At 36.9% G+C, this 20,030-nt stretch overlaps 1 protein-coding gene across 4 annotated transcripts in view; it reads right to left on the bottom strand.

Annotated features, from left to right (window-relative positions):
- csmd3a (CUB and Sushi multiple domains 3a) overlaps positions 1 to 20,030 on the bottom strand; it is a 398,763-nt gene that overhangs the window by 230,546 nt on the left and 148,187 nt on the right. For all 4 annotated transcript variants that reach the window (XM_065298900.1, XM_065298902.1, XM_065298901.1 and 1 more), the window contains exons 15-18: positions 19,638 to 19,832; positions 13,008 to 13,146; positions 8,791 to 8,978; positions 7,592 to 7,780 (exon numbers count right to left, since the gene is read on the bottom strand). In XM_065298900.1, coding sequence (XP_065154972.1) covers positions 7,592 to 7,780; positions 8,791 to 8,978; positions 13,008 to 13,146; positions 19,638 to 19,832 — 711 coding nt within the window. The remainder of the gene's footprint in view (positions 1 to 7,591; positions 7,781 to 8,790; positions 8,979 to 13,007; positions 13,147 to 19,637; positions 19,833 to 20,030) is intronic.

Raw genomic sequence — 20,030 nt, 5'->3', positions numbered from 1 at the left:
CGGGAAGCAAACTAACCTTCACCAGAAGTGAAAATACCACTGAAAGTTTAATGAGAGCAATTATGAGACTCCAAATATTTTACACCTGCCAAGTTTAACATTTCCACCAAAGGAAATAAGATAGCTGAATTTTTATTTTTTTTAAGTTGACCTTTTCTGGATAAAACTCTTATCTGCAATGCTTGTTAGGATGTTGTTACAACCCCTAAGTTTCTGCAATATTAAATTTTCAAAGACACTTTTTAGTTTTATTGAAGCCAAATCAAACATCAAAAGTCTACTCACTTTAGTAACGGCACACTAGAGAATCCCATAAAATTATGATCTCGTTTCCTGAATCTCACATTTAAATGTCTCTAACTGAAAGAGCGAGAGATTGGGTATAACAAAAATAAGATGTGCGTTATCCAAAAATTGTGTCAGTTATCTTTATTCGTCTAACATTATACTGTCAACAGAATATAAAAATGTCAAAAACGATTTGTGTCTTTGAAGAATTTTACCCATATTAGAGAGGTGATAAAAAGAGAACTAATGAAGGTAGGATGAAACCTTTTTGTTTGAAAGCAGTGGATCTGTTCTTTCATTTGATGTATTGTATGTTTATATATTTAAAGAAGAACATTTTCTGGAAGGCATTAAACTTTTGGGAAAATGATGAAAAATCACAGGGCTGGCTGGCAACTTTAAAAAATAAACGCTCTGTGTCGTTCCAAACTCGTAAGACCTCCGGTCATCTTCAGAACACAGTTTAAGATGTTTTATATTTAGTGTTGTTGACCCTTCATTGAAAATCTATGTACAGTTTACTGTCCATGTCCAGAAAGGTAATAAAAACGTCATCAAAGTAGTCCATGTGACATCAGTGGGTCAGTAAGAATGTGTTGAAGCATCAAAAATACATTTTGGTCAAAAATAACAAAAATTACGACTTTTGTTCAGCATTGTCTTCTCTTCCGGTTCTGTTGTGAAGTGCATGTGCGAGACTAAAGTCACGTGACGTGGCTGACGTGTTATCTGGTGCGCCCCAGCTGTTTTTTTTTTTTGTGCGCCTTCGTTTACAGTCTGAGGGAGACGCACGCTTTGAAAAAAAAAACTTTGCAAACATGTCTGAGGATAACACGTCATCCGCGTCACTACAGTCACGTGACTTTAGTCTCACGCATGCACTCACAACAGAACCGAAAGAGAAGACAATGCTGAATAAAGTCATATTTTTTTTTATTTTTAGACCAAAATGTATTTTCGATGCTTCAACACATTCTAACTGACCAACTGATGTCACATGGACTACTTTGATGATGTTTTTATTACCTTTCTGGACATGGACAGTAAACTCTACATAGATTTTCAATGAAGGGTCAACAAGCTCTCTGACTAAATATAAAACATCTTAAACTGTGTTCAGAAGATAAACAGAGGTCTTACGAGTTTGAAACGACATGAGGGTGAGTCATTAATGACATTGGTTTCATTTTTGGGTGAACTATCCCTTTAAATTATTAGCAAAATATGAATAAAGAGAAAACGTTGGCTTATAGTTACTATAGTGCGAAGTGAAATTAACTATCAACCAAAATATTTATCCAACATCTATAAAACAAAAGCATGCATCGACGACCGTTTTAGCATATCTTCTTCAAAACCCGACCACAATGGCTAAATGCACTCTCTTTAAAAGAAGCAATACCTGAATGCAAAGACATCTTGCCAGGTTTACAGGGCAGAATTTTTAAAAACACATTTATGATTGATGCAAAATGTGACCGAGAAGAATGTATGAAATAGGACATATCACTATCACAAAAATCTAAGCAATATATGACATAAATGAAACCCAGATACTTTCCCTACTGACAAATGAAGTATTTTTTGACAAACTATTTCAAACATCCATGCAAAAAATAACGTAACGCAATGGCTGAAGAGGTGGCAGGTAAGAACGGATGAAGTGCTGATTCGCTGTTTTGTCAAAGGATGTCGGGAGCTGACTATTGTCCACCTGCTCCCGAGTTTACTCTGAAATTTAATCCTGCACCACAAGAATCCTTATCGGGAATGCAGACCTCCACACCACACTCCTAAACAAACTGCACGATGTGAGGCATCAGTTACATCCACCGCACAAATGTTTCAGGATGATTTAATCAGATTGTTGTGATTTGTGCTGGTCACTTACTGTATGAACAATAGGTAAAATTGAACTTTTATCAAAAACTTAATGAAGAGCCGCTGATGCAAATATTTGAGTGAACAGATGCAATTTCACTCCAAACGGTTGATAAAACCTGAGAGCCCTACGTATGTACATAAAAACAATTTTCACACACATCAATTGTAGAGCAACTTAATGCGTCCGCAGAAACATTATCACAGTGTTTTCCTACAAACCACTAAATGAAATAAGCTTGTAGCATTATCTCACCAGGGTTTAAGATATTGATTAAGGAGAAATATAGATCTTGAGTAATGGTCAAACCACAGAAAAAAAAACATTTAAGACCCACAGCGACCCTCTAATGAGAAACACTAGTCACAATCGCAGACAACATCGTGAACCTGCACAGCAGGTAATTTTAAAATGCTCCTATTTTCATGTGCTCTGATAGTGCTTAGTGCCCTTTAGCTGGAAAATACAAGTAAAAATTTGAATAGTGCCCTTTAGATTCATCTACAAAAAACTGTGGTGACCAGTCCATTAACCCAGAGAGATCCAATTCACATACATTTAACCAAGTGCTGTACATATGCTTGAGTATGCAGTAAGACTAAATTGAAGATAAACTGCTTTATCATCACGATGCAGACCTCTTTATCCCATAGGGTCTGTTTGCATGTAAGCACATCCAGCTGTATTTAGTTCTAGAAAATTCAGTTTTATTTTTAGGTTCATACTTTTTTAAAACTGCTGTGGTAGCTTTGCATTTGTTTTCCTCCAGCAGAGAAAGCTGAAACAGAACAAGCACAAACTACATTGAACAGCACGGGCTTATGGGTAATATTAGCTCAAAAAGCCTGCACACAACCCACTGTAAACAACACAGATTTTATGCATACTATTTTAAACATACACGCAACCTAAAATCTTGATACAGTAGGGTTATCTGTAGTTTATCTTGCAAAACCTAGCAAGCTATCTTAGATTAAAAGTATAGTTCACCCAAAAATGAAACTAATGTCATTAATGACTCACCCTCGTGTCGTTCCAAACTCGTCAAAACCTCTGTTCATCTTTGGAAACACAGTTAAAGATGTTTTATATTTAGTCTGGGAGCTTGTTGACCCTTCATTGAAAATCTATGTACGGTATACTGTCCATGTCCAGAAAGGCAATAAAAACATCATCAAAGTAGTCCATGTGACATCAGTGGGTCAGTTAAAATGTGTTGAAGCATCGAAAATACACTTTGGTCCAAAAATAACCCAAATTACGACTTTGTTCAGCATTGTCTTCTCTTCCGTGTCTATTGTAAAGCGCATGCGCGAGACTAAAGTCATGTGACTGCAGTGACGTGGATGACGTGTTATCCTCAGACATGTTTGCGAAGTTTTTTATTTTCTCAAACTTACAGCATGCGTCTCCCTCAGACTGTAAACGAAGCCCGGGCGCACAAAAAAACAGCTGGGGCGCACCAGATAACACGTCAGCCATGTCGTACGTAATACGAGTCACTGCAGTCACATGACTTTAGTCTCGCGCATGCGCTTCACAACAGACGCGGAAGACAATGCTGAATAAAATTTTAATTTTTGTTATATTTGGACCAAAATGTATTTCGATGCTTCAATACACTCTAACTGACCCCATGATGTAGGGATTTTTAATGAAGGGTCATCAAGCTCTCGCGCAAATGTATACATTTTGCCGCTGCGGTGGTTTGCTATGCGTCTCAATGAATTATGCTAAAATCATGCTACGTCCAAAAGCCAGATGGCGCTCTCGTGCAGAAAGTCAATATGCGCCACAGAAGAAGTACAATTAGATAGGCAGCAGGAAATGTATAAGCATGTTTATATCGCTGTTCTTTAAACAGGTATCTTTATGATAATAAAATATATATACAGTGATTATGTTTAAAGAGTGTTACTTTTTCAAATGCATGTTATAAACGACTCAAACTGTGATTTTAGCTTGATAAGGACTTTCTAACGATCCAATAGCCGTAGTATAAGAAAGAGTTGTGCATAATATCGGCGTTGCAATTCAGAATCAATAACGGAAAAGTTTTATCATGTGAATCGCAAAATATCGTTACACCCGTCTGCGTAACATTTCCATCATACGCCTGAGCCATTCGGCCAATCACAACACACCGGATTTCTGGCCAATCAGATCTCACTGCGCTTTTCAGAAACATGAGCTTTGTAAAAAATTACACAATTCAGAAAGTTGAAGCATAGAGGAGTAATAATAATGTGTGGTGTGTGGAAATAATGTGATTTTACCTCAAAGGATTAGTCGATTTTCTTAAAAAATCCAGATAATTTACTCACCAGCATGTCATCCAAAATGTTGATGTCTTTCTTTGTTCAGTCGAGAAGAAATTATGTTTTTGAGGAAAACAATCCAGGATTTTTCTCAATAATGGACTTACATGGACACCAACACTTAACAGTTTTAATGCGGTTTAAAATTGCAGTTTCAAAGGACTCTAAACGATCCCAAACGAGGCATAAGGGTCTTATCTAGCTAAACGATTGTCATTCTTGACAAGAAAAAAAAAATGCACTTTTAAACCACAACTTCTCGTCTTCCTCCAGTTGTGTGACGCACCAGCGCGACCTCACGTAATTGCGTAATGCCGTGGAAAGGTCAGGTGTTACATATATGAAGCGCCCATTTGAGAACCATTTTAAACAATGAACTGACACAAAGATAATAATTTGTATCATTCCACATACAACAACGTAAACACTGGGGCGTAGTTTCGCATACATCATCCTTGACCTCTTGACGTGATGACGTATTGCGTGAGGTCGCACTGGCGCGTCACAGGAGTGGAGGAAGACGAGAAGTTGTGATTTAAAAGTGCATATTTTTATCATTTTCGCTAGATAAGACCCTTATGCCTCGTTTGGGATCATTTAGAGTCTTTTAAAACTGCAATTTTAAACTGTATTAAAACTGTTAAGTGTTGGGGTCCATTAAAGTCCATTAAAAAGAGAAAAATCCTGGAATGTTTTCCTCAAAAAACATAATTTTTCTCGACTAAACAAAGAAAGACATCAACATTTTGAATGACATGGTGGTAAGTAAATTATCTGGATTTTTTTTAAGAATATTGACTAATCCTTTAAAGGCAGGATCTCCGAAAGCCAATGTTGACATTTGAAATCACCTAAACAAACACGCCCCTAGCCCAATAGAATCTGGACCTTCATTTTAAAGACCAGCCCCACACATATACAACCCCGGCAATGATTTTGGTTGGTGAACACGCCCCTTACTGCTGATTGGCTACAAGTGTGTTTTGGTAGTCGCCCCGACTCCTTTTTCCAAAGTGTTTTTATAATAATCACGCAAACACATTGCATTACACCAAATACACAAAATATGTTCTTTTTAGCAACAACATATGACCCCTTTAAGTGAGGTAGAGACTAAATTAAGGCCTGCAGTTTTGAATTGAAAGAAAGCATGGAGAGTTCCACCACAACTTCACCTTTAATGATAATGAATGTCATCGGTGTTCCCCATGAGATGATAAAAGTGTCTACAGCCTCAGGCTCAACATCTGCTCGAGTCTCAAAGTCTGTTTGACAGTCGTTCTCCTTCCAGCACTGTGACGAACCCCAAAATATTCCCTCCATATTAGGCTCACACATACTGAGAGAGTCATTCAAATCCAATAAGCCAAATGAGCCAGACATGCGATCATCACTTCTGTGCAAAATTCTGTTCAAATGAACCCATTTACTTTAATACACATTTCTGGTGTTGAGCAAGATTCAACACTGACTTGACTTGGACAGGAAGGTTATTTCAGACAATATGCCATTTTCCAGTGAAAAAATATTTAAACATCCGTAAAAAACAAGATCGTTTTAACCTTGAGAAGCAAAATCGTGTAAGATAAGACTTGTTTTTAATTAATCTTCTGAATTGTTCTTTCTAATTGGCGGCATACATCTAACAATTTATCTTTAATAATTGTCCTCCTCAGTTGAAGGTGATATCCCCAACTTTACTAATTGTAACTTTACTTTTTACAAAATTTAATCAATGAAGATTTTTTTTCTCCTTAAAGCTGATCTCTGATTAAAAAAAACTAAATCATTTATTGAACAATCAGTCTCCTTTCTTCACAAAATTAAGCTTATAGACGATTTCATCAAACCGTTGTCGCAGTTATGCTAGGGTGACCATACGTGCCATTCTTCCCGGACGCATCCCGTCCAGGATTTTGTGTTCGTCTTCCGGAAGTCGTATTTGTCGACCGCATACGTCATAGAGGATTATTATTATTATAACAGAAAAGCAACCGTAACATTTTAAGGTAAGAATGAAACTACGATTGTATATCTTATGTTTTTAACTGAATGGCGTATGCAGTCAACAAATACGACTTCCGGAAGACGGTCACCCTAAGTTATGCACCTGCATCGAAGTGAACTTCCGGTCTGTATTTATTTATCAGTTTGGCTAGTGGCTAAACTGATTTTCGAAAAACAAATACCTTGTCGAAAATAAAATGTTTTGGTTTGCTAAAGACAAGGGGAGACGATGATCCTGATTCACAACTTTGCGGAGAGGTTTGGCAGCCAGGCAAGAATTTCAAGGACCTGTAGCTAACATTATATACATTAATTTTATACCGTAACGTTAGCTCAGTGTTATAGTTGATATGGGTTATGATAGGATATATGAACAAGGGTCATTTATTTCCCTTATCAGAATAAACTACTGTAAAACATTGCTGATGTTATTGACTATATGTGGAAGTCTACCAGAAGATGCATTTAGGTGGTGTGCACACCAAAGCTTTTAAGCACATCTGAAATCGCCAGGCGGACGCCGACTGCCAGCTTTCTTCAGCTGAGCGCTTTGGTTGCTGTGATACTTTGTTTATGCTTTGTTTATCAGTCATTGTTCGATGCGCCGGTTGGATGTTTTGATGTTTATTCCCCCTCCTCCACTGTGATTGGACAGCCATGTGAGAACTGACATCGGCAAGCTGAGCTTTTCACCCAAAGTTGAATATTTTTCAACTCTCGGCGGTCAGTGCTAAGCACAGAAAAACCACAGAGCGCCGGCTTTCAGCATGAAAAAAAACTCTAGCTGCTGGCTTTTTTGAAAAAAAAAAACGGTGTTTCCATTGGAAACAATTGAAAACATGCGCTGGCTGTGGGCATAAAAGCTTTGGTGTGCATGCCACCTTATGGTACCATTTTAGCCAATGGTTCTTCTAAACAACATGAAGCACCTTTATTTCCAGTACAGAGTGTATGTACGTAAAGTATCCTGCAATTTTACATTTCAAACAGAGGTGGCAATAGAGAGCACATGTTACGGATTGCGTTTATACTAAAACAATTTAAATGAAAAGAATTAGTTGGTAATGTCTGATCGACAGGTGTAACAGAAGCTCACCATCACATGTGGGCAGCGGGCGACTCCACCAGTGATTCTCCTCACACACCAGCTGCTCTTCATGGCTCAGTCTATAGCCGGGCTCACAGCCAAACCACACCACCGAGCCAATGGACAGATCCTTACCGTATCGAACTCCATTCACCGGCACGCCAGGATCCAAGCATGAATGTGTGTCCAGAGTAACACCTGAAAACAACATCACACATCAATGCAATCTCTGAATGCAGCCAAAGTTTTAGCACTATGAATACACAAAGCTGAAACAAAAACAGAAGTTTTTTTTTTTTTATTTGAATAACATGACTATTTTAGTTTTAGTTTTATATTGTAGTTTTATTAATTGTGCAACATTTATCTTTGTGAAGGTTTTGCAATATAAAACATCAGCTGGTTGAGCTTAAACCAGCTGGACCAGGCTAAAACCCAGCAAGCAATTTGGGCTAAAACCAGGCTAAATTTGGGCTGTCAGTGAAAATCTAATAGACGTCTACCATAGCCCAAGAATAGACGATACGTATAAGTTTAAAACAAATGAAAGCAAACACCTTGAACACCTGTTGACTTTGCCTACATGTTGGAATATCATACATCTTCAAATTATTTTGGCAAAAATGCCATGTAACAAAATTCAAGGCTATTTAGGGTAGAAGTTGGTTACTCATAGCCGGTCTATATTGGGTCTATAGTTAGCCGTCATTTCAACGTCTTGGTTTTTGCTTGCTGGGAAGCTTGGCTAAGGTAGTTGGATGGTCTAAGATGGAAAAAGCTGTCTTAAGATGGTCCTCCCAGACTGGCAAAGTTGGTCAAACTGGTGGGTCAGCTGGTTTTAGCTGGTCTCCCAGCCTGACCAGCTAAGACCAACCAGCTAAAACCAGGCTGGGAGACCAATTAAGACTAGCCTCGAATTTTCACTTCCTAATGTTTCTTCTGTTCCTAATGTTACAGATTTATTCCACATTCAACACTGTAAACAGCTATGCAGCAAAAGGTTTTGCAGGATTCAGTATCTGTCAATACAGAACACAGAAAGTAGGAGAAATATAAATAGAAGGAGCATGATTAAAAAAAATACAGCGAGAAGGTTACAAAGAGAAATCCTCAAGCTGTTTGCTTGTGTGGAGAGACTGATACGATTCAGTTTGAAATATCATGTCTCAGGGAAAAGGCACACGGAGTAAAAAAAACGGCCGACTCACTTTCATAAAAGAGCTTAAAGCCGCTGTTGGAGCGACTGTTATCAGTGGTGAAGAGAAGATACAGGAAGTTTCCGCTGCTGAACAGGAACTGGGGGACCTGGGTGCCGTTTAGAGAGGCGATTAGGGGCGAGAGGAGATTAGGCCCATCATGAACCTCCAAAAAGTCATAATTGAGTTCTGTCTGAAACCTGCAGGAAAAGAAATGGAGATAATAGAGTATGAACTGAGATGTGAAATGCATTTCCATCCACACATATAAATACAAACACAGCTCATTACACACCACTGCCGACTGAATGAGAAGTCACAGATGTGGACAGCAGCAATGTTTATCAATGGGTTATGTGGTGAATAGGCACAGATCTATTGCTGTGAACCGATTCACCCCGAAGTTAAAATACGGCACATGGTTGCTTTGCGTTCCTGTGAGAGCTTAACAGCCACTGGTTATTATATGCCAAGGTGATTTAGCCCCAGACACAAAGGCCACCTTTCTAAAGAGTTTTGCTCCAACTCTTATCAAGCCTGTTATTGTGAAGATTACAGCTGAAGATCAAGGACTTAACCCTGCGTTTGTAATCATATATTGTGACAGTACATAAGTCTCAATTCATTTATAAAGCACAATTAAAAACAACTACAGTTGACCAATGTGCTGTACAGTAATATATCAGACAACAAACAACATCACAAGTCATAGGCCTTAGTAAAAAAAATTTTATTAACTTTGATCTGAAGATATTAAATGTTGGTGAAGTTCTAATATGGATAAGTAATGTGTTACAAAGTTTAGGTGCCACAATGGCAAAAGCTTGATCACCCCTAGATTTTAATTTAGACTTTGGAACAGTAAACGGACTCTGGTTGGCAGACCTAAGAGTTCTTTCTGAACGACCTTCACACAACAGATCTGAGAGATAAAGGGGAGTGAGGCCATTTAAAGATTTAAAAATTAGCAAAAATCAATTTTAAAATGTCCCGGTAGCCAATGTAAAGACATAAGCGTACGAACATTTTTTCGTATTTACGAACACGGGTTAGAAGACGCACAGCAGCATTTTGGACCATTTGTAATCTAGAAATTAAAGAACTATCTATTCCTTAAAAATACAGAGAATTACAGTAATCAATTCTAAAAGAAATAAAAGCTTGAATTGCAATTTCCAAGTGCTTAAAAAACAGCAAGGTCTTTACCTTACTTTTCAACTCAATTTATTTGCCTATCAAATTTAAGTGCACAAAAAAATGTTTTTAACACCTGATTTAACTGAAGAGGATAAAACAACTAAATTTCCAAAAGAAATAGTTGGGACTTCAGCAGAGCTGAACACAGTGATCTCTGTTTTACTCTCACTTAGATTTAAAAAAAAATTCAAGGACATTTAGGCTTTGACGTCAAAAAGACAGGCACTGAGGGAGTCTATAGCATTTTAATGCTTCAGAGGCAAATAAAGTTGAGTTCCATCAGCATAGCAGAGGTTAAAGGAAGCACATATAAAGAAAACAATAAAGGGGCCAAAATAGAGCCTTGGGGGACCCCACACCTCAGGGGAACCACCCCAGAATAAAAATGGCCAATACTGACTGAAAAGCTTCTATTTATCTATTTATTTGGTATACTGAATTTCATTGCACCCCCACGCACATAGAAGAAAATCTGAGCAACCCAACCAGTGTTGTAGTCGAATCCAATTAGAGTCAGAGTCAAGACCAAGTCCAGAAAGAGAGTGTCGAGTCCAAATCAAGATCAGAAATAGAGTGTCGAGTCCAAATCAAGACCAAGTCCACACCCAGATTTATCTGGACTCGGTCTTGACCCAGACTCGACTACAACACTGCCCCCAACCCTCTACAGTATATGTGTGTGTGTGTGTAATGTTGAGGAGCACTGTAACCATATGATTTCTAAAAATCGTCCATGTTTGTCAACCTCAGTATAACATACTATCAATAATCATAAAGATAATGTGTTGTTTAACATGTAGAATTGATGAACAAGGAAATTATTTCTTGGTACATATACTGTATCACCTACACTTGAAAGAGACATGCGATTTAAAGTTTTATTTATTAACTTTTTGAATTTGGCAGCTCCTCAACTACCATGCCCTAATGGGATAAAAAAGTCTTCTGATGCATAATAAGAAATCTTGTTTGAAGCATTAGACCATCCGGTTATTTCCCACATGTTATTATTTGCATACTGAAACCTTTCAGACAAACTATTCATTAAACACTGATTTTCACCTACAATGTAGGATGCAACAAGGTGATTTCAGATGCAGGGCTAGTGTTCACCTTCTTTTATTCTATTAAGTATGCAAAATTTAATAAGCAAAATTAGTACAAATTAGTTTACAGTTCCCATCGAGATTCCTCAGAATGCATCGGACGAACGCTTTCTATCCCATGAGCCCACTTTTTACCGATTTAAAAAGTGAAATTAAAAATACTGAAAATACTACATTTTGTAGAAGGTAAAGCTTAATTAAATATATTTTTGAGTTTGAAAATGTATTTCATGTGGCACAAATACATTTCTAATTTAATAAATGTCAAAAAATATATGTTTACTGTTATAAAATATCAAAGTTTTATAAAATGTATAAACTATAAGTATGTATAAAAATATCAAATTATTATATCTTTTCAAACCTGTTATGTTTACAGGTTTGTAACATACAACGTTTTTCTACCAATGCGTGAATATAAATGTTTAAAATATATTTATTTTTAAAACACATTTCACAATATATATTTTAGTATAATTTTCAGGCCATTTTTTATATTTTGAAATATATTCCAAATTATATGTGAAAAGATATATTTTTGCCATATGAGTAGCCTGCAACACGTTTCAAATGTATAGTAAGTGATGTATGTGCCGAAAGTGAAATGTATTGCTTGTGGTTAAATTGTACTTAGGTTACAACACCTGAGTTAATTATTTTCATGATTGTTGTTACATTAGTCACATGACAACGCAAACATGGCAATTGTAGTGTCTCTAATGTATGCATACCGGACCCACACATACTGTTTAAACAGTCAATAAATACTGTAGGTACTTCATTAAATTCAATGCATACTATCACAGTACACAATGTCAAACAGTCACAACAAGCAACTACGTGATGACAGAACATGAAAGAAGAAATATTTCAAAACATAATGTCAAGGAGAAGCTGCTAAGCCTTACTTTCTGAGAACCAAAATCCTAGCGGGTCTGGTCAAATGCTCCTTTGTGTTATATCTCCAGGCATTCGCTCCCAGGAGTCTTGGTATCAGACTCAATCTCTGATGCCATTTCAATGCCTGACTCGAGGGAAGCATTGCTATGCTAATGAAATAAAGTCAACCATTTGTAACTGTAGTTTAATTCCATTCCTCTTTCACAGGAGGCTCAACGGGCGCTACGCGATGGACCAGATTTATACAGCTAGCGGGGCACACATGTATCGGGCCAAGCCGATGAAACGCTGGGTAATCCTTTATAAAGACAGTAATGGCGACCGTCTCCCGCGTGCACAATGTCTGCTGCACCCTGTGACAAACATTACTCTGAAACAATATCATTCTTCATACGTTTCTACACGTGAACTTTCTTGCGATCAGCAAGGGCTTACCATTCAATTACATTTGACATTATACTTTATTAACTTGGATTTCACGGCATACTGTTACCGAATACTCTATAAAAACCTACACAACCCAAAGGATTAGATGACAAAACATACTGAAGTGGAGCTACAGTATGAATAATGTTGCTGCGTCGGCTTATTTCTACCCTGGAAAAAACTGGATTCTTACATCAGAAATAACAGTGATTGCACATTTCTTATATTTGTGAACTTTGAAAAGCCCAAGTAATTCATTTTAATGCCACATTTTTTCCAAATATTTAATTAATGCATTAATGATGCTGTTTAATTCACATTGATAATGTTGACTTTTTGTCACATTGCGGGCATGAAAATCAGTTGAATTTTCCGATCACAGAGCCTACAGCTGTCAAAGACACCAAGATGTGACATTTCCTGTCAGCCATTTCATAAAAATATGTTTAAATAAATAAAATCCAGCTGGCTTCCTTATATTTTTTTATAGTGTAACTGTGATATGTGCTGAAAGATTAGTCCTCCTGCAGGGCTGATGTCCCCAGATATGTATCAAAATAAAGGCGTCGTGTGTTCTGTACTCTCAGCTATCCAACAGACCTGTCAAAGCTTATCTTGATGGAACGTCCCACCTCGGCCTCGATGACCCACTCGCAGCTCAGGGAGTCTTTGTAGTAACCGGGCCACCCAGGGGACAAGATGACTCCCACCGGCGCTGTGAAATGACCTCCGCAGGGCGCTGTGGGAAACAGACACCGGTCCATCATCAAACGTATATGTGAGGAGAATCAGGACGCTTTTCAAAACAAAGGCTCATGGTTTTTTCATAGCACCATAAAAAGTTAATGGGATCAGTAAAAGATCCAGTTTACAGCAAGCAATAGCTACCATTTCACCGTCTAGGTTAACTATAGACCTGATATAGTCCAGCTATGAGTAACCCACTTCTAGCCAAAATAAACTTGAATTTGAATGTTGTTTTTTACCTAAATAAATTGTGAGATGTCTTATATTCCATCATGTAAGCGAAGTCAACATGACCAAGTTTACATGTACACCAATAATGCGATTATTTCCATAACTTAATGGCCTCTTCACTCATGTTTATATGCTGTTTTTATTTTCTGATTATTGGCTAATGATTGTATTTATTATTTACCCAAAGCCCAATGCAGAGCACAAATGATGAACTCGCATATATTGTCCACTATTTGAAATTATTTACACATTCTTATGGACGTACTTCGTTATTCAAGCCCTGATGAAGACGGAAATATTGGCCCTGTCCCAAATGGCGCACTTCATGTGGACTTTCGGTCCCGTGGCCTTAAATTTTGCATGCTCGCTTAGTCTACGAGTCCGTAGGGTGTCCCCATCTGTCATTTTTATGCTATGAAGTGTGCTCATCAGTGCCCCCTTTGCACCCTTGATGCAATTGCACTGCACTCGCTCACTTTAACAACACAAAAGTCCTTGTGAAGGAGCAGTCAGACCAATCAGAAGACGGAAGGGAGAAGTTCACACTGATGGGCAACTTTTCTTCCAATTTCCGGCGTGACACTCGAGTCTGTCCCAAAACACGCCTCAGGTGCTCCCTCGTGAACTCGCGTCAAGGGTCCCTAAGGTCTGCACTAAATTATTTCATTAAAGTGAGGAAGTGCCATTTGGGAAGTGCCATTATGACAGGGTCTGTAACGGTTATATACGCTGCTGCCACGTTATCTGAGTTGTTTCTGGATGAAAGCAGACAGCCGACAGGGAGATGTGTTGACAGAGTTCAGGAAAAACGAATTTTCACATAAGATGCGTAATAAAAAACACGCACACTTCAGTTAGTGCGTTTAGATGCGATTAAAGTGTTTACATGGCCGCATACTGCGATTAAAAACTGTGTATGCTGCCTATTTTAATATGATTATACTTGCTGTGATTAAGCGCTTAATCCATTATTTTATCAAAGTATTGTGTTTACATGAGGTAAAGTATAATCGCAATATTGCCAGAATCCCATTATAATCACATTATGAGGGTGCATGTTAACGTATATATATCAGAAAATGTTGCATTTACTTCACACATGCGCAGCCATGTCCCCTGTTGTCATGGGAATGTTAGGAAGTGACGAAATTACGCAACATGAACATCATTGAAAAGCTGCAAAAAGTTTTTGCAAGTTCACGCAGTTTTTGGCAAATTCACACAATTTCATCGCATAAAATTTAATAAATATCCCAAATATTCCATCGCATTTTTAAAGAAAACGTGCCGCAAGATCAAGGATTTTTGCCCACAACAATCAAAATAAATCCACGTTTTTCTGGAAGGACTGATTAATGCAAAAGTAATGCAAAATTTCAAATTGTCTTATCGATTCTTTGGCGAACTTGACTTGAGCAATAAGCTGTGTTTCCATTACCCTTCATATTGCGAAAATTGAAATAGCGAATTGAAAATGCGCGCAAATGGAAACACAGCAATTTCACATAAACTCGCAAAAACGTGTATACGCTCGAGTGAATTGTTTTTTCAGGCAATTCAAACAAGGAATATATCTCAAAACAACAATGGAAACATTTACAGGTCACCTGACGTGCGCAAAAGTCACAAGATCATTCTTTTAATATGCCGCGGTATATTGGAGGGCAAGGCAGAAAAGGTGTGGTCGACTTCATGTGGCATAACAAGAACCATCAATCGCATGACATAAAAATCTAGTGAAAGCTATTCGGGAGTCCACTGCTCAATGCTTTCGAGTCACTCTCTGAGTATTTTGATGTCATACGCATGTCGGTCTGCACAGCGCCGTATGAGGCGAACACACCCGTCACTATGGTTTTTGGAATGACTTATTGTAAGAGAACAAAATTGCACTCTAAAAATGGCTGGGTTATTTTTGACCCATAATGGGTAAATATTGGACAGAACACTTGCTGGGTTAAAAATTACCCAATGTTGGGTTGATGTTATGCAACCATGGGGTATAACAACTCAGCAGGTGGGGTACACTGTTAGACATTTCTGTAATTTTTACAGTTATTTACTGTATATCACCCAGTATAATACTGTAAACTATTTATACAGTACATAACTGTAATTCGCGTTGCATTTTGGGAATTTTCGGTGACATCATACATCATATACAGTAATCTACTTTATTTTTGAAAATTGCTGTATGCTACTGTATATTTTCTAACAGTCTTTTGGCGGTATTTTCCTTATTCACACAGATCCTTATTTTATTTTTCTCAAAATCATCATTTTTGACAATTGTATACACACAGGCGTTGACTTATTTTAGCTAAGGAACCATGTAGCAGCACAGGTGTTCAGAGGACCGATTTCAGGTGTGCACATAAACTGAAGAGTTTTCAAACAAGCCTTTCCCTGGACCCTGGGACAGCGGCGCTTTTCAGTTGAAGATACACGAGAGGAGAGACTGAAAAAAGACCAGCAAGGTAAAATAATCTATACAAGTTATTTATTATCAGACCCGCGGTTGTTGTTTACACGAACGGGACATTTTAAAACCGTTAACCGGACGCGTTGCTTAACGTATAACGGTAGTATTAGTTTGCAAAGTCAGTATAAACCAAATTAATAAATCATACTATGTGTATGCAAGCCTACGAGCACACGCGATGCGTTAAATTATACGCTAGTGTTTTCCTTTTATAAAACTATTATGAAGAAATGCTTAACGTAACCTAATGTATACGTCAATAATATGAAAAGATCCGATTTAACGTTACCTGAGAGAATAATTTATTAGTATAAAAGCATATTTAACAAAGTACCCTAAATTACATGAAGCTGGGAGGAAAACTCTAAATGTGTAAGTTACCACGTTGTGTTTATATTCTCATCCGCTTGGCTTTACCTGTTACATAAATTATGCGTTATTAATAAGGTGTATAACTACATTTTATCTTTCAAATTCGTTAAACTACGTTAAGCATTTTAGCCTATGTTATGTGTGTGTGGTGGCCAATCGGAAAAACATTATATTTTAAATTAAAATATGTTTAAACATAAATGCTGAAACCTTATTTGCATAAAATAAAGTTTTAAAATGTGTTTTTGTTTTGTATTAAATTGCTTTTGAGGACAAGGTAGCTGTACAGTAAATATTCAGCCTCGATCAGAAAACCACGTCCCACTGTCATAACACACAGACCTGTGGCCATGTGCAGTGATTCGAGTAGTGTACATCTACTCTGGTTATCATTTCAAAACAGTATTTACTGAAAAATATGAGTGTTTAGCATCATGTATTAAATGTGTTAAATATGTCCTTTTTTCCCTGCATTTATTCTGCTGTCTAAAATTCTTTGGGAGGATAAATTAAGGAGGATGTAACAAAATACACTGCAAGAACTGGAGTGAGGATGAAGAGGACAACAGAATATCCATCCTTTCTTCACCACCTCACAGAGTTTGAGTGAAACAACTTGTATTAGGTGAGACACTTCTCAATAAGATACAGTATGTGCTGCATATATGGGTTAGTTAGGTCTGTATATATAGACTGATTATTTTATACCAGAAGTATGGTATTTTTTTGAAGCTACTGTATTATTTCTTATGACAATTCATTTTGATGTGCATTCAGAACTGTAAGTTGGTAAGTACATTTACTGTATTTACTGTAAGTAAAGGCTAAAGAGTATATCTCCTCTAGTTCTAAGTTCTAGTTCTAAGTTTTAACAACGTTCCCAAAGGTCCCAATAATGTTAAGCCAACATAAAAGTGTCCAGTTTTTAAATTGTTTAGGAATGTTTCTTGATTGTGCGAATGTTAGAGGAATGTTACATTTTATTTTCAGACAATGTCATGTTTAAATGTACTCACAATGTTTAAAACACATGTTTAGTATATTTTATGAATGTTTATATGCAATATTTTAACAGAACATTAAGAAATAATGTTTTACAACAGTTTGTAAATAATAGAATGTAATGTTTTTTTATCATTACAAGCAAAAACAATCATAACGTTATTTGGAACTTTGGGAACTTTCAAGGAACATTCTTAGACCTTTCTCTGTGGTTGAGCATTGTGTTAGCATCATTAAACGCCATGGGTTCAAACAAGGGAATGCACATGCTGATAAAAAATTTATACTTTGCAATGCACTGTATGTTATTTGCCTTTTTCTGTAAATGTGAAGATAAATGTAAAGACAGACAGTCATTGTTTCATTTTAAACCAGTTCTATTTTAAGAGATCTTAACTAGACTAAATAAAATGGTCACAAAAAATTTAATGTTGCTATTATGATCCTGATTTTGTGGTGTTATGGGTTTTCTGGTTACAGTGGTAGTGGATCATGATCACCTCTCTAGCTTCAAAAGTAGGATGCAGAATGTATAACACCAAATCATTATAGCATAACTCCATGTAACTTGACATAATTTAAAGTCATCTAAAGGCAGACATGATTGGGTGTGTGAAGTCCTATGCCAAAGACTCTCCAAATACTTCATCTACACATTCTTCCTGATGTGTATATTTTGTTGGTATATCCTGGTTGTTGCAGACCTGACAGTAAACTTGACTGTGAGCATCCTATCCATCAGGTATAGCTGTTTACTTGCATTACTCATTTAGAGAAATGACGGGTCAAAATTGATTATATGGATTATATTTTCATCACCCCTTTTTGTATGTCTTTGGGACACTTGAAATATATAGCATGTATAATGTGGAGCCATTTTATAATGCGGTCACAGACTACTCCCATTGTAACTGGAAAACTAAAGAAAATCATTGTTTAAATTATACAATTATAATTTTTGGATTAACTAAACCTGTAATCAGTGATATATGTATGTATGTTTATAATTTATGTTATTTTAAATGTATTAAATGAATTGTAATTTCACACAACTTCTTAAAGTATTTGTATTGTTTTAAATAAAGGCTTCAATATTTGAAATTGTCTCTTTGAATTAAATGTTAGCAGTATCTGTAGGTTAAAATGTAAAAATTAATTTTATCTAAAAATTATAGCTAATTTAAATATAATAAAAATGAATGTATAAAAAAATAAAAAGAATAGTAGTATGTTATACAGTAGTATACTGCAAACCTGGGTTTTTTACGGTAGCACACTGTATTACATATTTACAGTAGCATTTAAATACTGTAAAATGGAAATACAGTTTAGAACTGTAAATCTTATTTACAGTAGCCTACTGGCAACAGTGTTGCCAGTAGGTTACTGTAAAAATCCTTGAAAATGTCTAACAGTGTATAACAACCCAGCAGGTGGGGTATAACAACCCAGCATCGGGTCAATTTTAACCCAGCAGTGTGTTCTGTCCAATATTTATCCATTATGGGTCAAAAATAACCCAGCCATTTTTACAGTGTATGTTTTAGTTCCATAACATCGGTTAATGAAAACGGCATCATTTCGCAATAGTTTTTTTGTCGACATTTAGAAATTAAGGCTACATTTTTCCACAAATCTTTATTGGAAATGCAGTCAGTAAAGCAAACTAACCATAAAAACTACTGACTGAGAGTAAATGTGGGAAAGTCTGACAAATTACGCGTGTAGCGCTCGGAGCTCCTTGTATCCTGAAAGCGCTAAACTTTGCAAATGTGCGTTGTACTTTTTTTGAACGAGATCATTATAGTCTGATTTTATTATTTCTATATGGATTTATGTATACAATAAATGATGCAAATCATAACAGATTATCAAACTATATCGGTCTCGACAACAAACCCGCCGTGTGCATTTTTCAGTTGTTTCTGGTTTCATATGTAAATCAGGTATTGACGTGTTAGAAACCTTAAATGCACGGCAGCAAAAATTATTCATTTAATGCTCAAAGAGAGAGAGAGAGGGGGGGTGAGAAATGATCATAATGAAACTAAATTAGCAGATATTTGGTATAAAACCTTTACTAATATATTATAAGTGGACCTGAGGGGAAAAGAGTTATATGACCTGTTTAAAAAGGTTCTGTAAAAACCATTTTAGTCCCTATTGAAAATTTTATTGTAAGGAGTGAAAGAGCAAAGAAACCATTTCAACATTCAAACCAATTTTTTTCTGAATGCCATGATATTTTTGGCCAATTACAGGCCAGACGTCCAATAGAAATGACTGTGGGTACAGTTTTATCATGATGAGGAACTAAACCACTTTACTGTCAGGATCAAAAGATGCTAATTGAATTTTATCTGAAGCCTAACAATTCAAAATGTCAGACAATGTACCTTCACACTTGGGGATCAGTCCGCTCCACATCACCTTTCCTGCCTCCAGCTCACACACAATTGTGTCCGAGCCCTGCGTCTTTATGAATCCCTCCTCACACACGACCGATATGGAGCTTCCCAGCTGGAAATTATTACCAAAGCGTTTGGCATTCATGGGCACTCCGGGATCCGGGCATTCGTTGTGTCCAAACGCTACACAAATGACATCAAAGAACAGCGCTGGTGACGTGATTTACTTAATAAAATGAAAGGAAAACCAGACACGTAGAGGAATACCTAGCTGTAAAAATCAGAGGATTGTGGGTAATCATCCGAAGTGTTTCGTATGTCACACGTGCATTTGCGGATTGTTTTGGCTGAGCTGATGGTTTGATGTTCGGCGAACAAGAT

This window comes from Paramisgurnus dabryanus, chromosome 13 (assembly GCF_030506205.2).
Source record: "Paramisgurnus dabryanus chromosome 13, PD_genome_1.1, whole genome shotgun sequence".
NCBI lineage: Eukaryota > Metazoa > Chordata > Actinopteri > Cypriniformes > Cobitidae > Paramisgurnus > Paramisgurnus dabryanus.
This window is presented reverse-complemented; position numbering and strand designations above follow the sequence as displayed.